At 37.9% G+C, this 23,416-nt stretch overlaps 1 protein-coding gene across 4 annotated transcripts; it reads right to left on the bottom strand.

Annotated features, from left to right (window-relative positions):
• Positions 1-9: 9 nt before the first annotated feature.
• On the bottom strand, positions 10-23,125 carry LOC109030777 (uncharacterized). 4 transcript variants are annotated; one of them, XM_072297695.1, is made up of 5 exons: positions 23,024-23,125; positions 17,919-18,157; positions 14,997-15,152; positions 7,394-7,499; positions 10-1,587 (listed from the first exon to the last, which is right to left on the bottom strand). In XM_072297695.1, exons 1-5 carry the CDS (start codon positions 23,094-23,096, stop codon positions 1,418-1,420), a joined length of 744 nt encoding a protein of 247 aa, XP_072153796.1. In that variant the 5' UTR covers positions 23,097-23,125; the 3' UTR covers positions 10-1,417. The 4 variants fall into 4 exon arrangements, with proteins under 4 accessions (XP_072153796.1, XP_072153798.1, XP_072153799.1 ...); XM_072297697.1 differs by lacking the exon at positions 23,024-23,125 and adding an exon at positions 22,855-23,015; XM_072297698.1 differs by lacking the exon at positions 23,024-23,125 and adding an exon at positions 22,867-23,011.
• Between the last annotated feature and the right edge of the window lie 291 nt (positions 23,126-23,416).

Below are 23,416 nucleotides of genomic sequence, written 5' to 3'. Positions count from 1 at the left end.
CACCGCAAATAATAAATAAAAATTTTATCTATTAAAAGAATTCAAAATGAAAAAGTAACCAGACATTGGTTTTACTTTTAACAATGATAGATAAAAAAAATATTATAATGTGTGTCTATCAACTTGCAGTCGACTCATCTGATACAGTTACAATAATCTAATAATTCTGAAAATGTGCACATAAGTTGTACACGTATCCAAATCAACATTCACAAAAAAGTTAAACATAATTACAAACAAAAATCCCTCCTTTTTTCACTAGAATTTAACATATACATTAGCATACATGACATATTTTTAAATATCACTGGAAAGTATCAAGAAAGTATTTCAGAGAAAAATATACTGTTAAAAACAATAAAATCGAAAACGCATGTTGCAATTCTGTAGTTCACAGCGAATAGTATCAGCACTTATGGAGTGAACCCTCTCTTAAGAATGTAAAAAATAAAACTTCATCAATAGATAACTTTGATAAATTTGTTACACCCTCGCGATGTAAATAGAAAATGTAAATAGATCTATGAGATGTAAATAATTCTGCCTAAAACCGGGCTCTGGCTGATGCTACAATCAAGCAAAGCGTAATTCAATAATCAAAATTCCACTTACTGACACGCTCTCTTTTGTTTACCCACTATTATTATTGGACTACTTTTTGAAAGAGGGAACCGAGAGTTCTGAAATGTTGCTGAGCTTGTGAAATTTAAATTTCTATAAAGATTTAACGAAAAGTAGGTGAAAAAATCAAATCCACCGGGCGATTTTTTTAAGTGTGCAGATAGGATAGAAAAACAATTTAATTTTAATCGCAAAATACAAGCAATTGCACAACTTCGAATAGCATTGCAATTCTCTTGCTTCCATTATTTGTAAAATGAGGTTTGGACTGTGCATGCACTGCAAAGCATTTTATTTTTTTTTCACTCTCCTTTTTTGTATTAAAATCACTCTTTACTTGGCTTAGTCGGTGTTTCCCATAAGATGCAAGCACAATTGAGGGGCTTGGCGAAAAAGGCGCATAAGTGCAGTATTTGATATTTCGAGAAATACGAGTTTGAAGTTTCGAAATTACATGGATTCTTATGGCGGAAAGAGAGTTCAAACTGACTTTTTGATGCTTAAAAATTGGAATTCGGGAACAACTTTTTCACAAAGTATGCATTTAGACTAGTTCTACTTGAAAGCATTAATATCTCGATTTTTTTCAAAAACTGCACTTATGCGCCTTGTTCTCCAAGCCTCTCGATTGGACATTATTTTGCAATTTGGAACTACAATTTCGGGCTCAGTATGAAGACAACGTATGTGCCATTAGTATCCCTATGCACGTAATTGTTTTTACCGATGAGTCAGAAATTGTAGTCCTAGTTGCAAAATGTAGCCCAATTTAATATTTAGCGTCTTCTGTCCTACGTTATCGTCCGTCATGAGGCGAGTGAACTGAGACTGTGAATTCTTTTGGGAAGTCCGTGTCGACGGCACCAGATGTGTCCAAACTGGAAGTGGGAATAACCGTCGTTTTATACGGAGAAGCTGTTCGATTGGTGATCAGCTCTTCTTCGGCATCGGCATCTTCCAAAAAGGCTGGAAAACAAAGGAGACATATCGTGTCCATCAACTGAGAAATGTAAAAGGTGCTCAGTGGAAATGTCCAGTAGAAAATGTCCAAAAAAATGTCCACGGTTAAAAAAGTCCATAAGAAATTACTGTCTTGACTGAAAAATACCCTGCAAAAAACATGCTTTAAGAGAAAATGTGTCCGTTTCGTTACAAGGAAATGAAAATTCGGAACTTCCACCTAATCATTTCTTAAATTTTTTCGGTCAAGTCACAAAAATCTTTCATATTATCTAATAATTTTTTTTACTTTTTTGGACAATTAGTAGACATTTTATAAGTAAAACAAATTAAAAATTGATTTTCTCAATTGGACATTGCTGTTTATGGAAATTTTGTGTTGGACAAACTATGTTTCAGCATTTCGTTGTAAACATTTTTGGTAATTGGAAATTTCGTATTAGACATTTTGTATTGGACATTTCCACCTATCACCATTTAAAATAAAGTATCTGATAAATGTCCCTTTTATTGTGCTGCTCAAAATGTCCAATCCATCACCTCTCTGACGTAAGGGCGTATCTCAATTTCTATGTAAGCCCTGTTTTACGTATAAATCCATGCTTCTGGGGCTCAGAGATCGATATGCCCTTTCGCCAAAGACGCGATGAATTGAGGGGCTTGGAGGACAAGGCGCATTAGTTCATTGTGTTGCTATTTCAAGAAATACGCGTTTAAAGTTTCAAAATTATATGGAGCCGTACGGTGGAAAGGAAGTTTGAACTCACTTTTTGATGCAATAAAGTTGGATTTTAGCTGTGAATTTTTCTCAGAATATACCTTCAAACTAGTTTTAGTTGAGTTCAAGTGTGTATAATTTTTTTTCAAAAACTGCTCTCATGCGTATCGTCCTCTAAGTCCCTCAATTACAGCCCATTCATCGAATGCACATAATTAATGATTGAAAATCGGCAGACCTACTGTGTGTGCATGATAGTAGGTCGTAATATTAACCGGTTCGTAGTGTAAGAGACTATATAGATGGTCTAAGTGCGAAATCACATATCTCCGTTTCGACGTTGTAGACTTCCTGTCAAGCATTATTTTTTCATTGGAAAACCACCAACTTAATTTCTTGAAAACTTCCTTGGTTTTTCTTCACTGTTAGCAGAACATCTCGTAGAAATTCAAGCTATATTTTTGACTTGTTTCTCGGCGGAACGGAACGGAAATTCTGAAACGCCGTAATGAAGATACGTGGTTTTGCACTTTGGCAATTGATAATAGATATGCACCGATTGGACAAGTACCATTTTCATTCATCGTTAATCTTGGTTCAAGTGTACAGATAATGAAAGTTACAAAATGTGTAACTTAATTTGCGATGTTGCAGATTTCTCATCATTTAATATTATTCCAGAGTTCAACCGACGGATATATGTGTTACAATTTTCATTGATTTTCCTTCATTCAAAGAAAAAGTATTTTGTGAACATTTTAAACAATATTGGGCTTTTGATTTTTCTATGAAAGAATTGAACAACATCGGAGATTTTGCAACACCATAGTCGAGATGCGAGCTTTAAGACTTATACTATGGATATGCACAATAACTCCCGCAACATCTACGTAAGAAACTTTACATCTTCAAGCGCCTTCAAATTTGACCAATGCAACATACAACCCGAGAAAAAATGGATCATTCAAGCTCATTGAAAAATGAACGATCCGGATCATTCAATTTGAATGAGTTTTTCGTCAGCTCATTCAAATTTGAATGATCCAGATCGTTCACTTGATCATTGAATTTTAATGCGCCCGAATGAGCTTGAATGATCCTGATCATTGAATTTCAATGAGCTTGAATGATCCGGATCATTGGATTTGAACGAGCTTGAATGATCCGGATCATTGGATTTCAGCGAGCTTGAATGATCCGGATCATTGGATTTGAACGAGCTTGAATGATCCGGATCATTGGATTTCAACGAGCTTGAATGATCCGGATCATTGGATTTCAACGAGCTTGAATGATCCGGATCATTGGATTTCAACGAGCTTGAATGATCCGGATCATTGGATTTCAACGAGCTTGAATGATCCGGATCATTGGATTTCAACGAGCTTGAATGATCCGGATCATTGGATTTCAACGAGCTTGAATGATCCGGATCATTGGATTTCAACGAGCTTGAATGATCCGGATCATTGGATTCCAATGAGCTTGAATGATCGTGATCATTGAATTCCAACGAGTTTGAATGATCCTGATCGTTGAATTTCAACGAGCTTGAATGATCCTGATCGTTGAATTTCAACGAGCTTGAATGATCCTGATCGTTGAATCCCAACTAGCTTGAATGATCCTGATCGTTGAATCCCAGCCAGCTTGAATTCTCCTGATCGTTGATTTCCAGTGAGTCAAGGTCTCGGTCTGATGAGAATCTATTATAAAAAGATTGTAAATAGTATAGAAGCAAAAGTACATGGGTATCCATTCTCACTTTGCAGTTTTTTTTCAACAGAAAAATGAAGGGGAAAAAACCAAAAAAACATATGATGATAGGAAAAGTTAAGAAAACACAGACTCACCAGAAGTTTATCCAATTCCTCCAGAAGTAAGCTCATCCTCCGCCCTATTACAGCAACAGTGTGAATGTAGGTACTATAATAAAAGTAGTTTGAAGGTGAAAATTTTTGCTACAAACCATCTCCCACACGCTGTCAAGAATTCAAACCACACAACAGTCATTGTGGGAGAGGCTCGTAGCTTTGCCGCCGAGTTGCAGAGCTGCTGCGGGGATTCTTTCCATCGACAACTGAAAAATTTAACTAAAATGGAACATATTAAATTAACAGCATAACCAGAAAAATGTTGAATTGAAGAATTAACCGCGCGTTTAGAATTACATAAGCGATGTCGCTGTTTTACTCTGATTTAAAAGAAAGAAACAAGCAAAAATTACATTGGGATACAGGGGTATAAAATTGGCTTTGTCTCTGAAATAATTAATTTACCTTAGATTGTGCTTTGAAGTGAAATAAGGCAATAGTACTTACAATTTTGTGCTTGCGTGTTTGTTCAAATGAAGCGTTATCGATGGAGAAAATATTGAAGTAAAATTGTGTCCTCGGAACACAAAGCAGTGCATTCGATGGCTGGAGCACAACTCACAGGTACAAGGTAAGTTTATACTGATAACTTGTTAAACAGTCCAGCGAAAAAAACAATAAATACATAGAATTTAAAGCAACACAGACGAAAAACCTGAGCGGCGACACGCTAATGATACGCAGGCAGCAAGACTGATCAGACCAAGTGGCGAATACCGCGACCCCTCGGCCTTTACAGGTTCGGGGGTGGAATTTCCATCTTCCTTGGCTCAACGGTCATCTTCTTTTGTTTTCTTCACGCAGCAAACGAGTTGTGGGAGGCGGGGAAGTAACGGCGTTGCCACATTGCTGAAATATTTTCCCATCCTCCTGTCTTAAGGATTGCTATGATTATGTCAATTTATCGTCTCTTTTTTTTATATTATCATGTAAGGCTCATTTTTTTTACTGTCATAAGGCTAATCTTAAGAATTTTCAGAAAAGCTAGTGAGAGAGGCCCTACTTTCCTCGAAAATTGAAATCCTCTGTTCTGTAATTTCTCTTCTATGTCGCTTTAAATTCTATTTATTGTTTTTTCCCTTGACCGTTTAACAAGTTATCAGTATGATGTTACCTTATACCTGTGAGTTGTGCTCCAGTCATCAAATGCACTACTTTATGGTCCGAGGACACAATTTTACTTCAATAAAATTCTCTCCATCGATGACACTTCATTTGAACAAACACTCAAGCACAAATTTGTAATTACCTACTGCCTTGTATCACTTCAAAGCACAATCTAAGGTAAATTAATTATTTCAGAGACAAAGCCAATTTTATACCCCTGTATCCCAATATAATTTTTGCTGGTATCTTTCTTTTAAATCAGAGTAACAGTGACATCGCTCATGCAATTCTAAACGCGCGGTTTATTCTTCAATTCAACATTTTTTTGGTTATGCTGTTATTTTTATATGTTTCTTTCTAGTTAAATTCTTCAGTTGTCGATGGAAAGTATCCCTGCAGCATTGCCGTGCTAAGGAAGAACGCCGGATGAACATCCGAGAGTTGCCAAATTTCCCTTGATAAAGCATGTATTTTTGAAAATATTCATGTATTTTTTTTTCTAGAAAAGTTCAGATATTTTAGATTAAATTGCGTACAAAATTGTCTAAAAATTTTGGAAAGTAATATTCGCAATTTTCCCAGTAAATTTGGTTTTTATCGGAGGAAACTTAGCAACGTCTGAAGGCTAATATGGCGTTCTTTCTTAGCACGGCAGAGCAGCTTTGCAACTTGGTGGCAAAGCTACGAGCCTCTCCCATCATGACTGTTTTGTGGTTTGAATTCTTGACAGCATGTGGGAGATAGTTTGTAGCAAAAATATCTACTTTTATTGAAGGTACATTCACACTGTTACTCTAATAGAGCGGATGATGAGCTTACTTCAAAAGGAATTTGATGAAATTTCTGGCGAGTCAGTGTTTTTGAACTTTTCCCTTATTCCTTCATTTTTCTGTCGAAGAAAAACTGCGAAGTGAAAATGGCTACCCATGTGCATTTGCGTCTATACTTCTTACAATTTCTTTATAATAGATTCTCATCAGACCGATACTTGAATATCCGAATCTGCTGAAGTGATCATATCATTGTGGTAGGTCCCAGAGTTTGACCCGATTGAGTATTATTAAAGTTACATAGCAAAATTATATTAATGTAGAATAGTGGGAGGTAAAAATTATCCAAGTGACCCAATCAGACGCTGGCATAGTAGTGGCTTATTCAACTTTAATAATCTGGATCGTTGACCTAATAAGCTTGAATGAGCTAGCATGTTGGGCCGTTCAATTTTAATGCTCTTAATGATTCAGCTACGATAAGCCTGATCATTGGCCCAATGAGTTTGAATAAGCCGATTAATTGAATCATTCAAATTGAATGATCCTGATCATACAAGTTGAACGATCCAACAAGTCGGCACATTCAAATTGAACGATCCAACAAGTTGGCACATTCAAGTTGAATGATCCAATGGGCCAGCGTATTCAAGCGCATTGGGTCAAAGATCCGGATCGTTCGACTTGAACGATCCGGATCATTCAAGTTGAATGATCCAACGAGTCAGCGCATTCAAGCTCATTCGGGATCATTGATGCTCATTGAAGAATCATTCAAACTCATTCAGGATCATTGAAAATCGAACGATCCTGAATGAGCTTGAACGATCCATTTTTTCTCGGGAAGACAGAATGATAAAATTGACATATTTTCAGAACTGAAGGCGCTTTGAACAGCCTTAACTTACATTCAAGTGACAAAGTTTCGAAAAGTTTCCGACTGCGTGAGTGGAGGATTAATTAAAGCTATTATTACGCATATGAGAAAAATAATTGACAATTTTTTTTTTTAAAAGGGTCGCATATATCATCTGTGCTTCTCGGCGGTGAAAGTCTGCAATGACATATCTCGATTTGCGACTTCGCAGACTTCCTGTCACACTGTATTTTTTAGAAGACAAATTACTCAACTGCAATTCTTAAAAACTGCCGTGATTTCTCCTCTCTGTATAAAGAAAATTCTGCGAAAACTTTAAGGAATGATGTCGATTTGTTCTTCTTTAAAAAAAATAAAACAATAGAAGCGGACATTTTCGAACATCGCTAAGGAGATACGTGATTGCGGACTTACACTGTCCATATTGTGTTATATCAGTTCTAAATACCATTTTAAAACACTTCACCTCTAAATCTGGGTCCGCTGTTTCTTTTCATCGTGTGGATAATGTAGCCTAGAGCCGCCAGAATGATCAGCACACTTAATACTATGATGACACGGAACACATTTGTCTGCAAAAGGAAAATAAAGTTTTCAAATATTCATCAAAACCAAAAATTATTTCATTCTAAAAGTAAAGTATACCTTATATCGTCCATCTCAGATAACTCAATTAAAGTATTTTGTTAGTAGTCTGCCCCGTCAATTTTTTACGCTTAACCAACATTGAGTCACCAAAGAAAGCAATCAGATATGGGCTGATTAGAGAAAGTATGTTGATTTTTCAAGAATTCATAATTCATATTCAACCCAACTTGTATGACTGATAAGCGTGTAATAATATGTTCGTGGAGCGTACTCCTTTTCCCGTCCCTGGCTCGGGCGACGGTAAAGTCGCCGCAAAACTATATGACTTCGCGCAATTAATTATTTTTGACTCTGCTCGGTTTTAATGATAATTAAAGGGCATTTATTACAACAATTCAGAAACTCCGACGATGTTAAATTTTTCACTGATTTAAAAATAACGGATTAAAACGAACTAAAATATTCATCAAAACCAAAAATTATTTCATTCTAAAAGTAAAGTATACCTCATATCGTAATTTTCGAGGGGAAAAATAAAACTAACACTGATAGGAGGTAAAAATAGGGCTGCGAAGCGGCCCATTGATGGCGCGGAGCGCCTTCAGGGGGTTGGACCGCGTAGCGGTCAGGGGGCATAGCCCCCTAGTATTTGACTATTTGCCTAGGCATTTGACAAAATGTCTAATTTTACTATTTGCCTGCGACATATCGATTGCAGTGTTTGAAAATTTCTTTCCTCCCCCCTCTCCTTGGCACCAAGTTTTACGAAAATCCGACGATCAGGAACCGAGATAGCGTTTTAGGCCACGCCCGCCACCTTGGTTTTTCGAATTTTCGAAATTAGACTGAAAATTCGAATTTAATCGATGAAATGGACTACATTTTGCAATTTGGAACTATAAATTCCAGCCCGGTTCAAAAACAACGTATGTGGCATTAGTTTCCCTATGCATATAAGTGTTTTTTCAGGTGAGCCAGAATTTATAGTTCCAAATTGCAAAATGCAGTCCAAATGTGAGCCGATGTATCAATTTAGGCTACGTCCGCCGTCTTAAAGTTTCAAATTCAGAAAATTCAACTTGAAACGCATCATACCCAAAATCTAAGCTCAAATTCGGCTTCCTCGTGAAAAATCGATGCTATTTCATGTATCATATGTTACCATAGCATAAAGAAAAGAGGGTAATCGTAGGCGTAAAGATTCTATCAAAGCCGGCCGGTATGCGGAAGTAGGCACAGAATTCAAACGTTTGAGCTACGCCGCCAGGCGCCGGCGTCAAGCATTTGGTTCCTCCGTTTCTGAGAAAACAAACTTCTTCTTACTCATCAGCTGACCGCTGACCCACTCCGAATCACCCATGTTGCCACGTCGGACTGATATGTTAGAATCCACACGCCTACGTTAATCTCTTTCCTTCATGATATGGTGACATATGATACATGAAATTGCATCGATTTTTCACGAGGAAGCCGAATCTGAGCTTAGATTTTGGATATTATGCGTTTTAAGTCAAATTTTCTTTTATCTATTTTGAATCACTCAGGAAAATTTTCGGAAACTCATTAGAATAACAGTGTGTATTCTTTTAAAAACATTGATCAAAAATAAAACATTGACAGTTTTTGAATCCATTAATCTCCGAGATAACTTGAACACGGTTGTTCTACGACTTTTTACGTATGTTGCTTTCTTCCGCATTGGTTGTGGGCAGCGTAGCGGCCAAAGGCCCCTGGTACTAATAATAGTTTTCAAAATCAATTTTTTTCTACATTCAAAATTCCAAGGAAATGGCAGAAATTTATCAATTGTTACTACTGTTTTAACAATGTTTCTTGTCAATTGTATGCTGTCGTTAAGCTAAACGTCCCAGGTTTACCAGTAGGCTAGGCATGCACTATATTTAACACCACGTCAAGGCTTCAGTACTTTAGAGGGGTAATTTTTTATTTTCTATTCTACATAATCTCACTCGTTCAAGTAAGTAGCCTGGGCTTATTTGTCCAATGTTAGAAGCACTTTAGCCAATCATAAAAATACTCCTAGTTTGAAAATTTTGAATTGATTCCCGACATGAAAAGAAAAAAAGAAAAAATACATAAATAAAATGCAGTTATAAATAACAACGAAGAGATATTTAATGAAGTATAAAAATTAAAATGAAGTGACTGCATTAAAGTAGAAAAATAAAAAATTGCAACAAATAAAATAAAGTAAGGAACGGTAAAATACAGGGAAGAAATAAAGAATAAATAATCAAAGAAAAATAATATTAAGTAAAGAAAAAACAATAAAGTAAAACATTAAAATTAAGTAAAGGAACAAAGGGAAAAAATTAAAATAAAGTAAATAAATAAAAAAGAAATAATCAAAGAAAAATTACGTAAAGAAAAAAAATAAAGTAAAAAATTTAAAATGAAGTAACGAAATAAAATAAAGTAAAAAACTGAAATAGCGTTAAAAAATAAAATGAAATACAAAAATTAGAAAAATGAACGAACCAATCTAGAAGTATGTGGATTGAATATCCTGGTTTTCCGTTCAAATCGAAGCTATGTACAGGTTTTTCGGTCAAGATTCTCATCATACTGTAGCTCAATCGTTAGGGTCTTCGGCTAGGGTTAGATAAGTCCCAGGTTCAATATCCACGGTAGGCAAAAAAATTTGATAGGTCGGATACGACTACAGCACCTCACAATAAGTACTGTAGTCTCATTTTACTCGATTTCGAAATTTATTTACGCGATTAACCCTTTTCCACCATCCCCTAGCTGCGAACCCCGACATTGCACACCTTTGTATTCAATTTTTTTAGCTGTACGTTTCCCAAGAAAATACTCCTCTTTATGGCTAAAAACACAAAATATTAGGTTCTCCTTGCTTTCATGATTGATACACCAAACGTCCGGATGGGTCAGTTTACCATATTTGAAGGTCTATCTCAGCAACGTTGTGCGGGACGTCTACGGAGGACGGCGCGCCCGCCCAGCAGTGTTGGTGCGAATTACCATCTTTGTTGTCAACGCCTACCTGATCGCGGTTTGAGGTTTCTAACCATCATACATTTGAGCTCGTGGCAAAATTGTTCTCAAGAGTCGAATCTGGGAATCCAAGGTGGTAAATGTCACCTACTATCTGGATATAAGCGCCAACGATTTTTTTCCATGTACCATCAGTGAAGTGCTTTCACTAGTTCAGTTGCTGATTTTTTGGTTTCAGCATTCAGGCTCTAGCTTAGAGAAGTACACTGGCTTAGCGACGTTCATATATGTGTTAAAGCAACTGACAAATGTGCAACTGGAGTAACGAAAATAGCCAGTTGTCAAACTGTGCATGCTTAAATAATAAATATTATCTAAAGGCCTTTTCTTTTAAGAAGTCTGAACCCTAACATACCCATAGAGCACATTCGAGTTTCTAGACGCAACACCTCTGGAGTGTAATCCTGCGTTACCATTTCCGATCCTCGCTTGAAGACGCATTTAGTGGCACCTCTTATCCGAGGACGTCTAACCTTAAAGATATACTGCACCTTGCACGCGCCACAAACTTTCTTAAGTGCAGGCATACGGAAACCAAAAACGGAAATGCAGAACCGCGTATTACCAGTGCTGCGTCACTCGATAGAAGCCGTACCTCCTCGCCAAAGTAGGCCAATTGAACTGAACTGCGTCGAATATTCAGATTTTTCCAATCAGCTTATGGGTCCCAACAAGTTTTCTATGAAACCACAATAATAGGCATTTCTAGCCGAGAAAACTAATAATTAAGGCTACTAGTGGAGGTTCAACATTTATTTTGTAATTTTCGCCCGTTCCGACCCCTCTCATAATTTACCACAGTGATCTTGAAGCAAGAAAAATAAGGGGAAAAAAGGAAAATGCAGGTTTGCAGAGGGTGAATCCATGATATGTGTGAACTTATATCCGCGAAAAATCAAAATCTTGGCTGATCCTAATTTCGAGATATTGCAATCTGAAATTTCCGTGGTAAATGCAACTTTCCCACAGATTTTGATCCGCTTTTTTTTTTATTTATTTGTCCATTGAATCGGTGTTGATCGGTTCACGTTTTTATTTTTCGTTCGATTCATGTCGATCGAATACACTCTCTTTCGCCTTCTGTTGCATTTGCAGCAATTGTTGTTACGAATATGATGTGCGTGCTAATTTCAGACCTTTACATACTCGACTTTCTGAAGGCGTTCAATATGCGAGAGTAGAGCACTCTGTTGGAGAACAACAGAAGTGAGATTAAATGAATCGATCAATCCCTACTTCGTTTATTCTCCGACAGATTGCGCTACTGGCGCACATAAAACGCCTTCAGAGAGTCGAGTATGTAATGCACTGAAATCAGCACGCACAACATATTCGTAACAACAATTGCTACAGACGAAACTGAAGGCGAATCGCTTTCGCACATAAAACGCCTTCAGAGAGTCAAGTATGTATTGAGCTGAAATCAGCACGCACAACATATTCGTAACAACAATTGCTGCAGACGCAGCAGAAGGCGAAAGAGAGTGTATTCGATCGACATGAATCGAACGGAAAATAAAAACGTGAACCGAACAACACCGATTCAATGGGCAAATAAGTAAAACAGCGGATCAAAATCAGAAGAAAACTTGCATATACTATGAAAATTTTAAATTGTGATACTTTGAAATTAACATCACCCAAGATTTTGATTTTTTGCGATTTTAAGTCCACTCATAGACTCACCTCCTGCAAACCGTTTTTGGGTGAATTTTTGTCGCATTTTTAGTCTTTGCTTCAAGACCACTGTATTACTTTGGTACATAACAAATCACGGTGCCATATCGGATTTCGGAAAATCTTCGGGATTCAATCACCGTCGCCAACAACAAGATGGTATTGCAAAACTCCCTCGCACTATTTTTACAAATAAGCTTCCCTTGGGATCATTCTTCGCTTTCTTTTTAAACTCACTACGAATAAATTAAGGACTACTTATGACAGTTAGTATCATTAATTATCTGACCAAAAGCCTCTGCGAGTGTCCTTGAGATACCAGTCAATTTTTGCACGGGAAACCGAAAGCACGCAAATGAATGACGAGACACGTGAACGGCCATCCATTGTCGAATGGCCTTTTCAAGGAAGGCCGTAAACGACATAGATACTCCATAAAACTTATGCTGTTTTTCCAATAATTTATTCTGTTTCGGTATAAGAGGAAAACTTGACGCGCAACTCCATCCTTTTGATAATGGTGCCATTAAACAAGCGCGGTACTTAAATGGACTCATCGAATTCAGAAGGAACTATCATGCATTGCGACATGGACCCTATCATGCATGTATCTTCATGGGTCTAATGGTACATCACACATTGGAGGTAGTGCCTTTTAATTTAAAGACGTCCAAATGAGAGCACAAAAAATTGAACGCATTTTATGCAAAAGGCGTCTATCTGCAGCGGAAACCTCATGTAGTTCGACTTTTGTTTCATAAATGCGTCCAATTTGAGTCGGAGTAAAAAAAACAGAACGGGCCAAAAAAGAGGACGCACAAGTGCTAATAAATTGAGGAAAACTGAAAGGTAAATTAATGGTGAACGGGCAGTCCTTATCGCATTTGGAGCTAATGAAAGTTAATGCGGGGAACATGGACGAAGAGAAAAACTGGAAAAGCGGTTCGGCTTCAGCAGGGCTGTCGGATTTGGTGATCGTTATTATAATCCGCCCTTGAAAATTGAGCATACTGCTATCCTAACGAGTAGGACTACAGGCTTAATTAGGCTCAGTGTAAGACTCATGTTCAAATAAGGAGGGTAAGAGCACAGAATGATGTGAGTAATGTGACTGTCCAAGGTGAAGGGTCGCTCCGTGTACAAAGCCTCAAAATTGGCTTGTTGATACCAAAGCATAGAGAGATGGAGAGTTTCATGGATATTTTGCTATACAAAAAAAAACACAAAAATATCGGAACAAACTAGAATAATGGATATTATTACTTTGCGATTTGAAAAATGAAGGTTCGAGAACAAATTATTTGAAATTCTAATCTTCCTTGTTCAGGGCATAGAATTACCGGTAATTAAAATGTTCCCTCTCGCCCTCTAATGGAATAAACACCAACCAAGCTGCTCGAAACTGATTTTTCATGACATCAGGGACTTTTTCGTCAAAATCTCAAAATCCATTTTTTTCGACCCAGCTCTTTAAAAATAGCTTCGCTGAAAATTTCCGCGGAGATCCCTGTCTCCGTGGATGGAAACACTTATAAATGGCAATGTGGCAGTATGAAAATCGAGTCCTCCCCAAATTAGATGGCAAACGCCTTGAAATCCGACGGCTTTGGTGGTTCTCGAAAGGGAGGCTTTGTAAAAACAACTTTTATGAGCATATTAAATCCGTGCTCGGAATGTTGAACTCTTTACGGACTTAGAGCCGTGTTCGTGATGCCCGAGTATTTTTACAAAATATAATTGCGCCAAAACAGAGCGGGGGACGAAAAGGGGAAAGAAGGTTGGGCCCCTTTAGATACGAATTTGCGTGCTACGAATGAAAAACCTGATTTTCTCAACTGGTCTGTCGCTTTTCATTTCACATATACTTATGTGTCCTATACAAGCCCGCGGTGATTCTTAATTTTCAAAAATTCAATGTCAGCTTTTTTACTCAGAGCATATGAGCGTAATTAGAGATTTCACGAGAGGAGGAAACTACAGGCCCATTATCCCTCACTAGAATCTGATGCTATTGAGAAGCAATATGGTTAATATTTTTCGGAAGGGAAAAAGCACCAGTCTTCTGGGGTCTGGTCCTCGGGGACCTAAACCTTCTACCCAAGCAGCACAGATTACAGTAAATTGCAATTACATAGTAAAATTATTTCTACGGAATCGGAGTGTTGTGTATGTTGCTTATCTAGTGATTGAAGGAACTTTTATTTTTGAAATTTATTGCAAAACCATCGGGATATGTTGCAATTTTTCATTGTATTTCAAATAGCCTATCTTTTTAACACATAGAACTCATCTGGTTGATCAGGAGGTCGGCATTTATTGATCCGAATGATGTCAAAGTATTGCAAAATCATCGTGAAAAATGGGAATTCTATTGCAATAGATCGCAAGTGTATTTCAATATTTTCATTTCAATGTACTACTCAGGTAGTACAAGCCCTTGATCATTGAATATGCATGATTCTTAATTTACCTTTCTAGAAATAAAATAGAGAGAGGAAAGAAGACATGAAAAAATTTTGTGCGAGAATTCTGCATTGAGAGGTATTCAATAATTCGAACATGTCACTGTCCACACTTCACAGAATGGTTCTACACCATCAATGGCACGCACCATCCACCCACAATGTGCCCTCGGGTTGACCTTGCGGTTATGTTGAAAATTTCGCGTCGGTGGCACTTTCAAATAGTTTCCAAGATCATGGGAAAAATATATATCATCTGAAAAGAATAGCTTGAAGGTGTGTCTAGGTATGAGTATAATTTACCATATGGTCAGTCTCGTAGACAACCTCCCAATCCTTCTTAACGACAAGCTCGATAGATTTTGATCTGAAAAGAGACCCTTGAATCGGCTCGGATGAGTTGCTTCCCAGCTTTTTGCATACGCAAGTGTACACTCCATTTTCCCGGGATGAAACACCCTGAAAATATAATCAATTATGGAGTTACGATGATCAAAGATGAAATAAAAATCATTCATATAAAATTGAAACTTAATGTGCAAACATCTTGAAGATATTGTGTGCGATGCAAGTATTTAGAAAAATGATGAGCAAGATCCTAGGATAATAGAACGAAACTAGGCCTTCTGGTTAATCTACATAGAGCAAGCTTCCCTGGTAAAAATTGGCAGTAGAATCTGTGTTCCAAAATATCATAGACCTACAGCCGGCTGTTAGATTTCCAATAGCTTCTATATAGGCGGCAACACAATTTCTTAAAGCCTTTTATAGCCGATGGCGATTAAGCAACAGCCCGGCGACAAAGTGTATGCTAAACGTTACTAATTACGGATGCTAGGACCTGGTGAGTTTTTCGACTACCGCTCTCTTTTTGAGCCGTAGTATCTTGATTTATTTTGCGAGGAAAGCTCCGTACTTTTGATGGATGCCTGCCATTACTAATATATTAGAGCGCTTTCAGTTTCGTATGATACTGTGCAATACCTCTGGTGTGAAATAGTTGATTCAAGCGCCATGGCAGGCGGGCAGCCAACGCGAAACACGCATTGGTTCCTACAAACCTAACAGGGATACTTCACGCATTGCGCAATGCGTGAAGTATCCCTGTTAGGTTTGTAGGCGCCAGTGCACCGCCGCGCCGCTCCGCCTTGTGTTAGGCTCTAATATTTAATCTCGTGAAGTCAGACTTTTTCAACTCATAACTTTGAAATGTTTACACACTCTGTATGGATTAATCTAATTTTAATTGATGAAAAAAAATATGTAGTAAAGGAAAATATAATGTGCGTTTTGTAAATATTAAGGTGATTCCGTACAAACTTGAGGATTTACAAAGCACACGAATTTCTACACAATTTCTTATAGCCTTTTATACCCGATAGCGAAAAAGCAACTGCCAGGCGATATAGTGCAAAGCCCGGCGATAGGAACTATAGCCCGGCTGTATAATTTTTTATCGCTTCGTGTAGCCCGGCCGTAAGTTTTTTTTCCACTTTCTATAGCCAGCTATATGTTTTTCTATCGCCTTCTTCAGTCGGCTATAAGAACTCCTACGGTATTTTGAAACGCAGCTCCTACCGCCAATTTTTACCAGGGTATCCAGAGACTATCCCTCATCGTAGTCACAAGACTATGAAAATCAGGATTGGATTCGTCTCGTTGTATTCGTTAATAACAATTAAACCATACTTGACCTCCTAAGGGAAGGCTTTGTTTAAGAAACAACCGTGAATACGAAAGAGAAAAAATGAGGTGGTCGCCGAAATCAGAAATTCATAGTATGAAAAACGGATCGTAACTCCCGCTTTTTTGCTCATTTTTAGTTCAACTTAAAATATAATTTCCAACACTTTAGATGTAATGAAGTTTTTCATGAACTAGACCATTTTTGAGGAAATCTATGACAAAAGCTCTGTACGTGCGTACTGCCGTGCTAAGGAAAAATGACATATGAACATTCAGGCGTTGCCAAATTTCCATCAATAAAACACAAATTTCTTGGTAAACTTAGGAATATTTTTCCTCCAATTTCTCAGATAATTTTGTACGCAATTTCACCTGAAACTCCTGAAAATTTCAACGAAGAAATTAAATATTTATACATTTTTTCAAAAATAAACATTTTATCGAAGGAAATTTGGCACTCTCGGATGCTCATACGTTGTTCTTCCTTAGCACGAGAGCCTACGTTGTTAATAAAATCCAAGATGCCCGAAATGCGACAACCTCCTTTTTCTTATCTATGAAGAATTCTTCCCTCAGGCTTTACAGCTCAAGTAGCACAGATTGCAATAAGTGGCAATTGCATGGTAAAAATATTGCAATTACACCGAGTGTTGTGGATGTTGCCTAGCTCATATTTGAAGGGGCCTCATTTCTTGAAACTTATTACAATAAAATTGAAATAAGTTGCAATTTTTCATTGCATTGCATATTGCGTATCTGTCTGACACATGGAGCTCATTTTGTTGATTGTTTAAAATCGGCATAAATCGAATAAATGATGTAAAAATATTGCAATTTAATGGTAAAAAAATTACAATTTTATTGAAATCAAATTGCAATGGACCACTAGACAAGGTACGAATGTCAGCATTCTGATACATGTTTCATTGCTAAAATTTTATGCAGAACACGATGCGCCCAACGAAAATTACCGAAATCAACTCCTTTCGAAGATATTTAATGATTCTTGGTGCTTAAATTGAAACCACCCACTCATGAAAACTCAATGCTCTACGTGATTCACATCGCGCGCTAAACGTTATCATGATAGTCTCTACGATATATTAATCTGGCAACCTCAATCTTGCCGCTTCGGCTCAGCTATAGCAAATCGCTGATAGTTTGAACAACAAATGGTGGGAAATGAACATTGCTCGATTGAGAAGCTTGCTGAAACCGTTGTAGTGCGCGATTTTATTCCACGTAGAGCTTTGAGTTTCTTGTGAGCGGACAGTTCAAATTCCTCGTATTCAAGGTGAAATGAAAACGTTAACATCTTCGTTAGGAGTTGGTTTCAGTAATTTTCGTTATGTGAATCGTGTTCTACGTGAAATTCTGGTTAAGAAACATGTATCAGATTGCTAAAATTCGTACCTTGTCTAGTGGTCCATTTAATTTCAATATTTTCGTTGTATTGTGCTGCTTGGTTGTGCCATAAGTATGGAAGTAATGCTGTTTAAACAAAACTGAAGGAAGAGGGGATTTACCTCAGGGATTTACCTTGATCGTGAGGGTTCCGGTGAGGACATCGTACTTGTACTTGTGGTGGTCGAGAGCGTTTCCGGGGCCGATTATGAGGTCCTCGTTGATCTGCCAGAACTGGAAGCGGTGTTCCGAGTCGTTGCTGGGGCACGGAAGCACGGCCACCTCCCCAACGGCCGCCTCCTTGACCAGCGTCCCCAGGACCCCCGGCCCTAAGAGTACGGCCAGCACGCATCCGATCACCTGCTCCCGCAGCACTGATCAAGCAAAAACACAATTAGCTTTCCCCAGAGACTCGCCAGGGGCCATCCATAAATGGACCGCGTTAAACAGAAAGGAACCAAGCCACATCAGCTGTTGTCAAATTTAACAGGGGAATTTGATTTTTTACGAGAGAACGTTCGTGCGGATTCCTTTGAAAATTTTAAGGAATTTGCTTTGTATTATGGAGAAAATTCATAGAAATTTGCACAAAAATCCGCACAACCGTTTTCATGTAAAAAAATTAAATTGCCCGATTAAATTTGGCAATGGCTGATGTGACTTGGTTCCTTTCTGTTTAACGCGGTCCAAATTGCGTCACCCATTTTTTACGACTTTTTGACCCCTTTTGTCACCTATATGTCACTCACCTCCAGACGCCCCCCCCCTAAAAAATACGGTATTTTAAGCGTATCCACTTATTGCGTAAAGGCGTGGGGTTGTAGCATACTTTTGCCGCAGGTGTATCACGCACTGATTTTCATATTAAAATTACTCGGAACCCTCATAGAGCTTATAGGAAAAGTATAAAATCTACTCCTTTTCTCACTATAATGCGGTGACGTCACTTTTGTTTGCCCTCCCCCTTTGTCACCCACATGCCACCTCCCTCCAGACCCCCCCCCCCTTCCTGGATAGGTGACGTAATTTATGGACGTTCCCCTAAAAAAAGAGTTGAGACAAGTCAACTCAAGGATGTCACAGACGGGAAAAAAGACTACACAGTCTGAACGTTTTTCGTAATCTTTGATCGACTCGTTCCCAAATTCCTTTCCTCCCTGCTTGTGCGTAAGTGTAGAATGAGAGTAGGGGGTTTTTACTCCTTTTAGTGTCATATTATTCGGTGAGCTTAAAGCAATCTGAATCAAATTCTCTAATATTTAAAATCCGTGTGTAATACAATGTAAATACAATAGTACAGTGTACAGTGTACAGTGTACAATACAGTGTAATACAATAATACCGTGTGTAATACAAGAACGAGATATCGTTACTTTCCGGCCAAAGTATCAAAAGCGCCATGCGACGTTTAAAAATTTCCGCCCTCATTTCATCTTATTACGGAGAAATTATTCAACGAAGCTGTCCGAAAATTTCACTTAATTTTTCTGTGCTGCCGATAAAATTCAGTGAATTTTTCGAACAAATTCAACCAACAATTTCTCTGTAAAAAAATGAAATGGCGGTGGGAATTTTTAAACGTCGCATGGCGCTTGTGATACTTTCGCCAAAAGGTGATGATACAATGTCATTATTGGACCTAGTTCCCACGCGTCAACACAAAACGTGCAATTTTCCTCTAAGCCTACGCAAGTTTCTGCCTTAAAATCGAATTTGTTTTTCTCGTGATAGAGAATACTCCAAATAAGCAACGAGTTAGGAAAGACGGGGGGAGAGGAAGGAGGAAATGGGAGAGGGACAGCTTTTTGTGAATGAGAGGGCGGGTGTTGCGGGGGGACGAGGCAACAGGGAAGGGGAGAGGGGGAGAGTCTAGAATACAAGATGAGTAATTTATGAACGAGTGCCAAATTTTATAGCTCGTGGAGATGTTAGCACTGCTAGAGATGTCACTGGAATGAGAGCCCTGCCGCTTGAAATGACAATTCTGATAGCTTGTTTACTCGAATATCTCGGAAATTTAAATTTATTTACAAGCCTCGACCTATGTTCTAGCTGCATCTGAGACTTCCGCACGGACACGACATTTGTTTTCAAAGATATGTGTGTCGTTTATTTTGCTAGGTTAGGAGGTTTTCTTACGCTGCGAAAGTGACGTTTCCACGAACAAGATAAGTGGAGAGCCAAGATTCAGCAATTTTTAACAAGACTAAGGGCCGTATTCATGTAGACCTTCCTTTGGAAGGCCGTATACTGTTTACAATGTAATTAAAAAGGCCTCCAAAACATCGTTACTAAGAGGAAAATTTCTTACGAGTCTCGAGTACGATTTTACAGAATACTTGGGGAATAAATTCTTGTGAAGAATCACAGTGATTTGACACTACATAGTATTTACGATCTTAGGAAGCTTTAAATAGGTTCGGACCCAACTGGAAATTCTGAAAATTCACAATATTCTTTTTTTCATTTCAAAATTTCTCGCAGTGCTAAGTCATTTTAACCCCTCGCAAGGATTTTTCCCCCAAAGTGAATTTGTAGATTTACTTAAGTCTTGTAAAAATTTCATTTTCATTACAAGTCTTCTTAATCATACTTTAATCCATGCACGGACTTCCGAAGGGAAATAACTATTTCAGGAACGACAATGCGTGCGGCCTATGGTATGCACTCATACCAGTATCTTACAATAAAGGGGACGGTACTTGCACTTTTTTTAAAAAAAAAAACCAAGCTTTACATATATAAATTCTGTGTTAAAAAATTTCGTTTACTTCCCAAACCCGGACTATCATGTACCAGTACAACCAGTAACATATCCCGACTGAAAATTTAGAGTAGGCAGAATGAACATGCCGAGGGCATAATTTAGTCATATGCGTTTCTATTTCGCTTTCGATTTTCAAAGTAGGCCAGAAAGCGTCCCCCGCGCAGCAACAGTTATTTTCTCCTAGATTCCTGTCGCACATTGTCTAAAAATCTTGCCTTAACTTAAATTATGTTACACTTTATCCATCGATTCTGATGCCCGTTCTGTTCATCTATTTATGGCTTTATGATAAAAAACTTATAATTTAATAATAAATCACTCTCAAAAGGAAATCAATGCTTCTATGGTGTATGTGCAGAGAACAGTGTTGACATTACCAACAGAATTGTATAAGATCAGTGTAAGATTTGAATCCGGGAACAGAAAATGTATCTTAAATACCTTTGATCCGTTTATATATCCTATAGAGTGAACGGTGGCGTGGTGTGCTTTGCGATATATCGATTGTTATGTCATTTAAACCCATGGAAAAGGATCGATAAACAGGGTGTTCGCAGCGAACACCTTAATAATCGATTTTTCACCATAGGTTTAAATGGCATAACAATCGATGGATCGCAATTCACACCACGCCACTGAGAGTGAAAGAGTAAACAAGAAACCGGAACTTTGGAGACGACAAGCCACGTGGTTCCCCCGACGCTCAATGGAACGGACCATCAAGAGAGATCAGACAGGAAATTCAAGTCAAAAATTACCAATTTTCCTGTTTATATTGTCACACATTAATTTTAAGGAGAGATTCTGGAAGGAAACTTGAGAAAACCAATGGTACCACTTTGAGACCTCCTTTCAAATCAAACCAGATATAAGTTTTTAAAGTTTCGACTTAATGTCCAACCTCTCTCATTGAGTCGTTCAACTGTGCGATGTCTAGCCACTTCTCAGGAGTCGAGAAAAATCAGTGATTTATTCATCCCTGTTAAGCTGAGGATATTGAAATTGTTTCAGGCGTTGAAAAAGGTGCTAACCGGCCTTTGATCTGAGACTACCTTGCGTGATCACACACTTGCTCCTCTTGTTGCAACTTTTGCACTCTCTTCAGCAAATGCCATACTTTAGACATGCCATAACATGTTAATTTAATTCGATTGGAAATTTCTGAAATTTTGCGATGGTAATCAAGTTTACAGAAACGGAATGCATTTCAAGTGCGCACGAGAGATATTCGGTTCCTAAAGTTGTGTGTCTAAATCGCGGGTTTTAAAAATATAATCGACATTTCAATTTTTAGAAAGAGTATCTAAAAAATGTTTGTGAAAAAACAATCTTAGATAAAATATTAGATAAAACATTATCAAGTGAAAAGGAATTGCATGGTGGTTCCATGAGAGATTTACTTAATCGAATTTCTCGCTTGGCAAAAAAAAAAAGCGTGTAATAGAATGATTACAAATCTTCAAAATACGGGGGTAAGGCACGTGATGTAGTTTAATTTTTCATCGTTTTTCGATTTTAAAATTTGAGCGTGAAATTTTGTCTTTAAAAATTGATTAATGAAAAGTATAAGCGTTATGTAGAATCATTAAAATAAAAATTAAAAACATATTTTTGCCGAAGCGCTGTTAGCTTGCATTACTTACTCCTATTTTCTAAAGTAACTATGAATACGTATGATAATACCTCCCTCGACAGACACCGCACATGTGCAGTCCAAATTGCAATAGGTATTACGAATCGACTAATCTTTTTCCTCTCATTCTAATTTAATTTCAAAATCTCCAGTTCCATTTTGCTCTCTATGTCAACATTTGTCCCTTGCAGTCGACCATCTTGTGCTATCTTGCCCAAAAACCTATACTTCACACATCAAAATTAAAAATACCTCCCTCCAAACATCCATCCCTTAAACTCTGGTGATCCAAAAGTAATAACCGATATTTTAAAGCTCTTTAAAGAAGTAAATTTAAAAATTTGAAGTAAATTCCTGGTCTTCGACGTAAATAGCCCAGTTGCTGGTCGTCGCAATAAATTAACTAACTATCATCACTGATGAGTTTCGAGTCTATTCCACATGTTAGAACATATCCGTACAAAAAGCACATGTGTCATCATGAATTAATTTAGAAATTTACTGACTAATCCAAACAAACGGTGCTTTGACTGAATTATTTTTCCATGTATCATAATATTAGATTATTTTTGCGCAGGATTTTCCGACAAAATCGAGCTATAAATCATTGATAGTCCATGTAAACTGAATGGAAATCTCAAAATCTCCGAAATCCGTTTAATCAAACGCACTTTTTCGAGAACCTTGCATCGGGAGGTCTCACGGAAGGCTCCTCATACTAAAACACCGCGAAAACGAAAACATTTTGATAACTCTCGCGTCTGGCGGTCACTGGCATTGATCGGGGTCAAAAACACTGTCACGAAAAGTTCAGTCACTTAATGTCGCTAAAACACTTACTTGTTTCTGGAGATTTAACGTATGTGGGCCCGCGCGGACTTACCGTTGCTTGACAATCGCAGTTTCTGAGCATGCCAAAGCGAGGTTGTCATCTTTCGGGATAGATATATCCATATCAGATAGAAGCGCGGATGTTTTAAGGGACGGTTGGCAACGTGGAACCAAGGTCTAAAACTGAAAATAGACCCCCGAAGAGGTGATGCCAAACGTTGAATTCACCGCTCAGGTGACAAAAAGACGTACCTCTATTTTTACTCGAGACGTGAAGAGTATGGAATTATATGCTTATAAAGGGTTCGTTTTCGAGGGGTGATACGCCGTTCTGTCGGCAGAGCGACGAAATTCTGCGTCGCCGTCTTCCGTAAAGTCCAATCAGTCCACTTCTATTGATCG

The sequence above is a fragment of the Bemisia tabaci genome, chromosome 3, assembly GCF_918797505.1.
Source record: "Bemisia tabaci chromosome 3, PGI_BMITA_v3".
In the NCBI taxonomy this organism is placed as follows: Eukaryota; Metazoa; Arthropoda; class Insecta; order Hemiptera; family Aleyrodidae; genus Bemisia; species Bemisia tabaci.
Note: the sequence above shows the minus strand (reverse complement) of the source record. Positions and strands in the feature narration are given on the sequence as shown.

Bases quoted from the DNA above. Each gene is read 5' to 3' on its own strand.
- LOC109030777 (XM_072297695.1), bottom strand. From the start codon at position 23,096: ATGCTCAGAAACTGCGATTGTCAAGCAACGGTAAGTCCGCGCGGGCCC. The intron at 7,500-14,996 runs GTAAATTATACT...TTCCTTTTGCAG, and splicing joins TCTACGAGACTGACCATATG to ACAAATGTGTTCCGTGTCAT. The intron at 1,588-7,393 runs GTGAAGTGTTTT...TTTGTTTTCCAG, and splicing joins CAGCGGACCCAGATTTAGAG to CCTTTTTGGAAGATGCCGAT.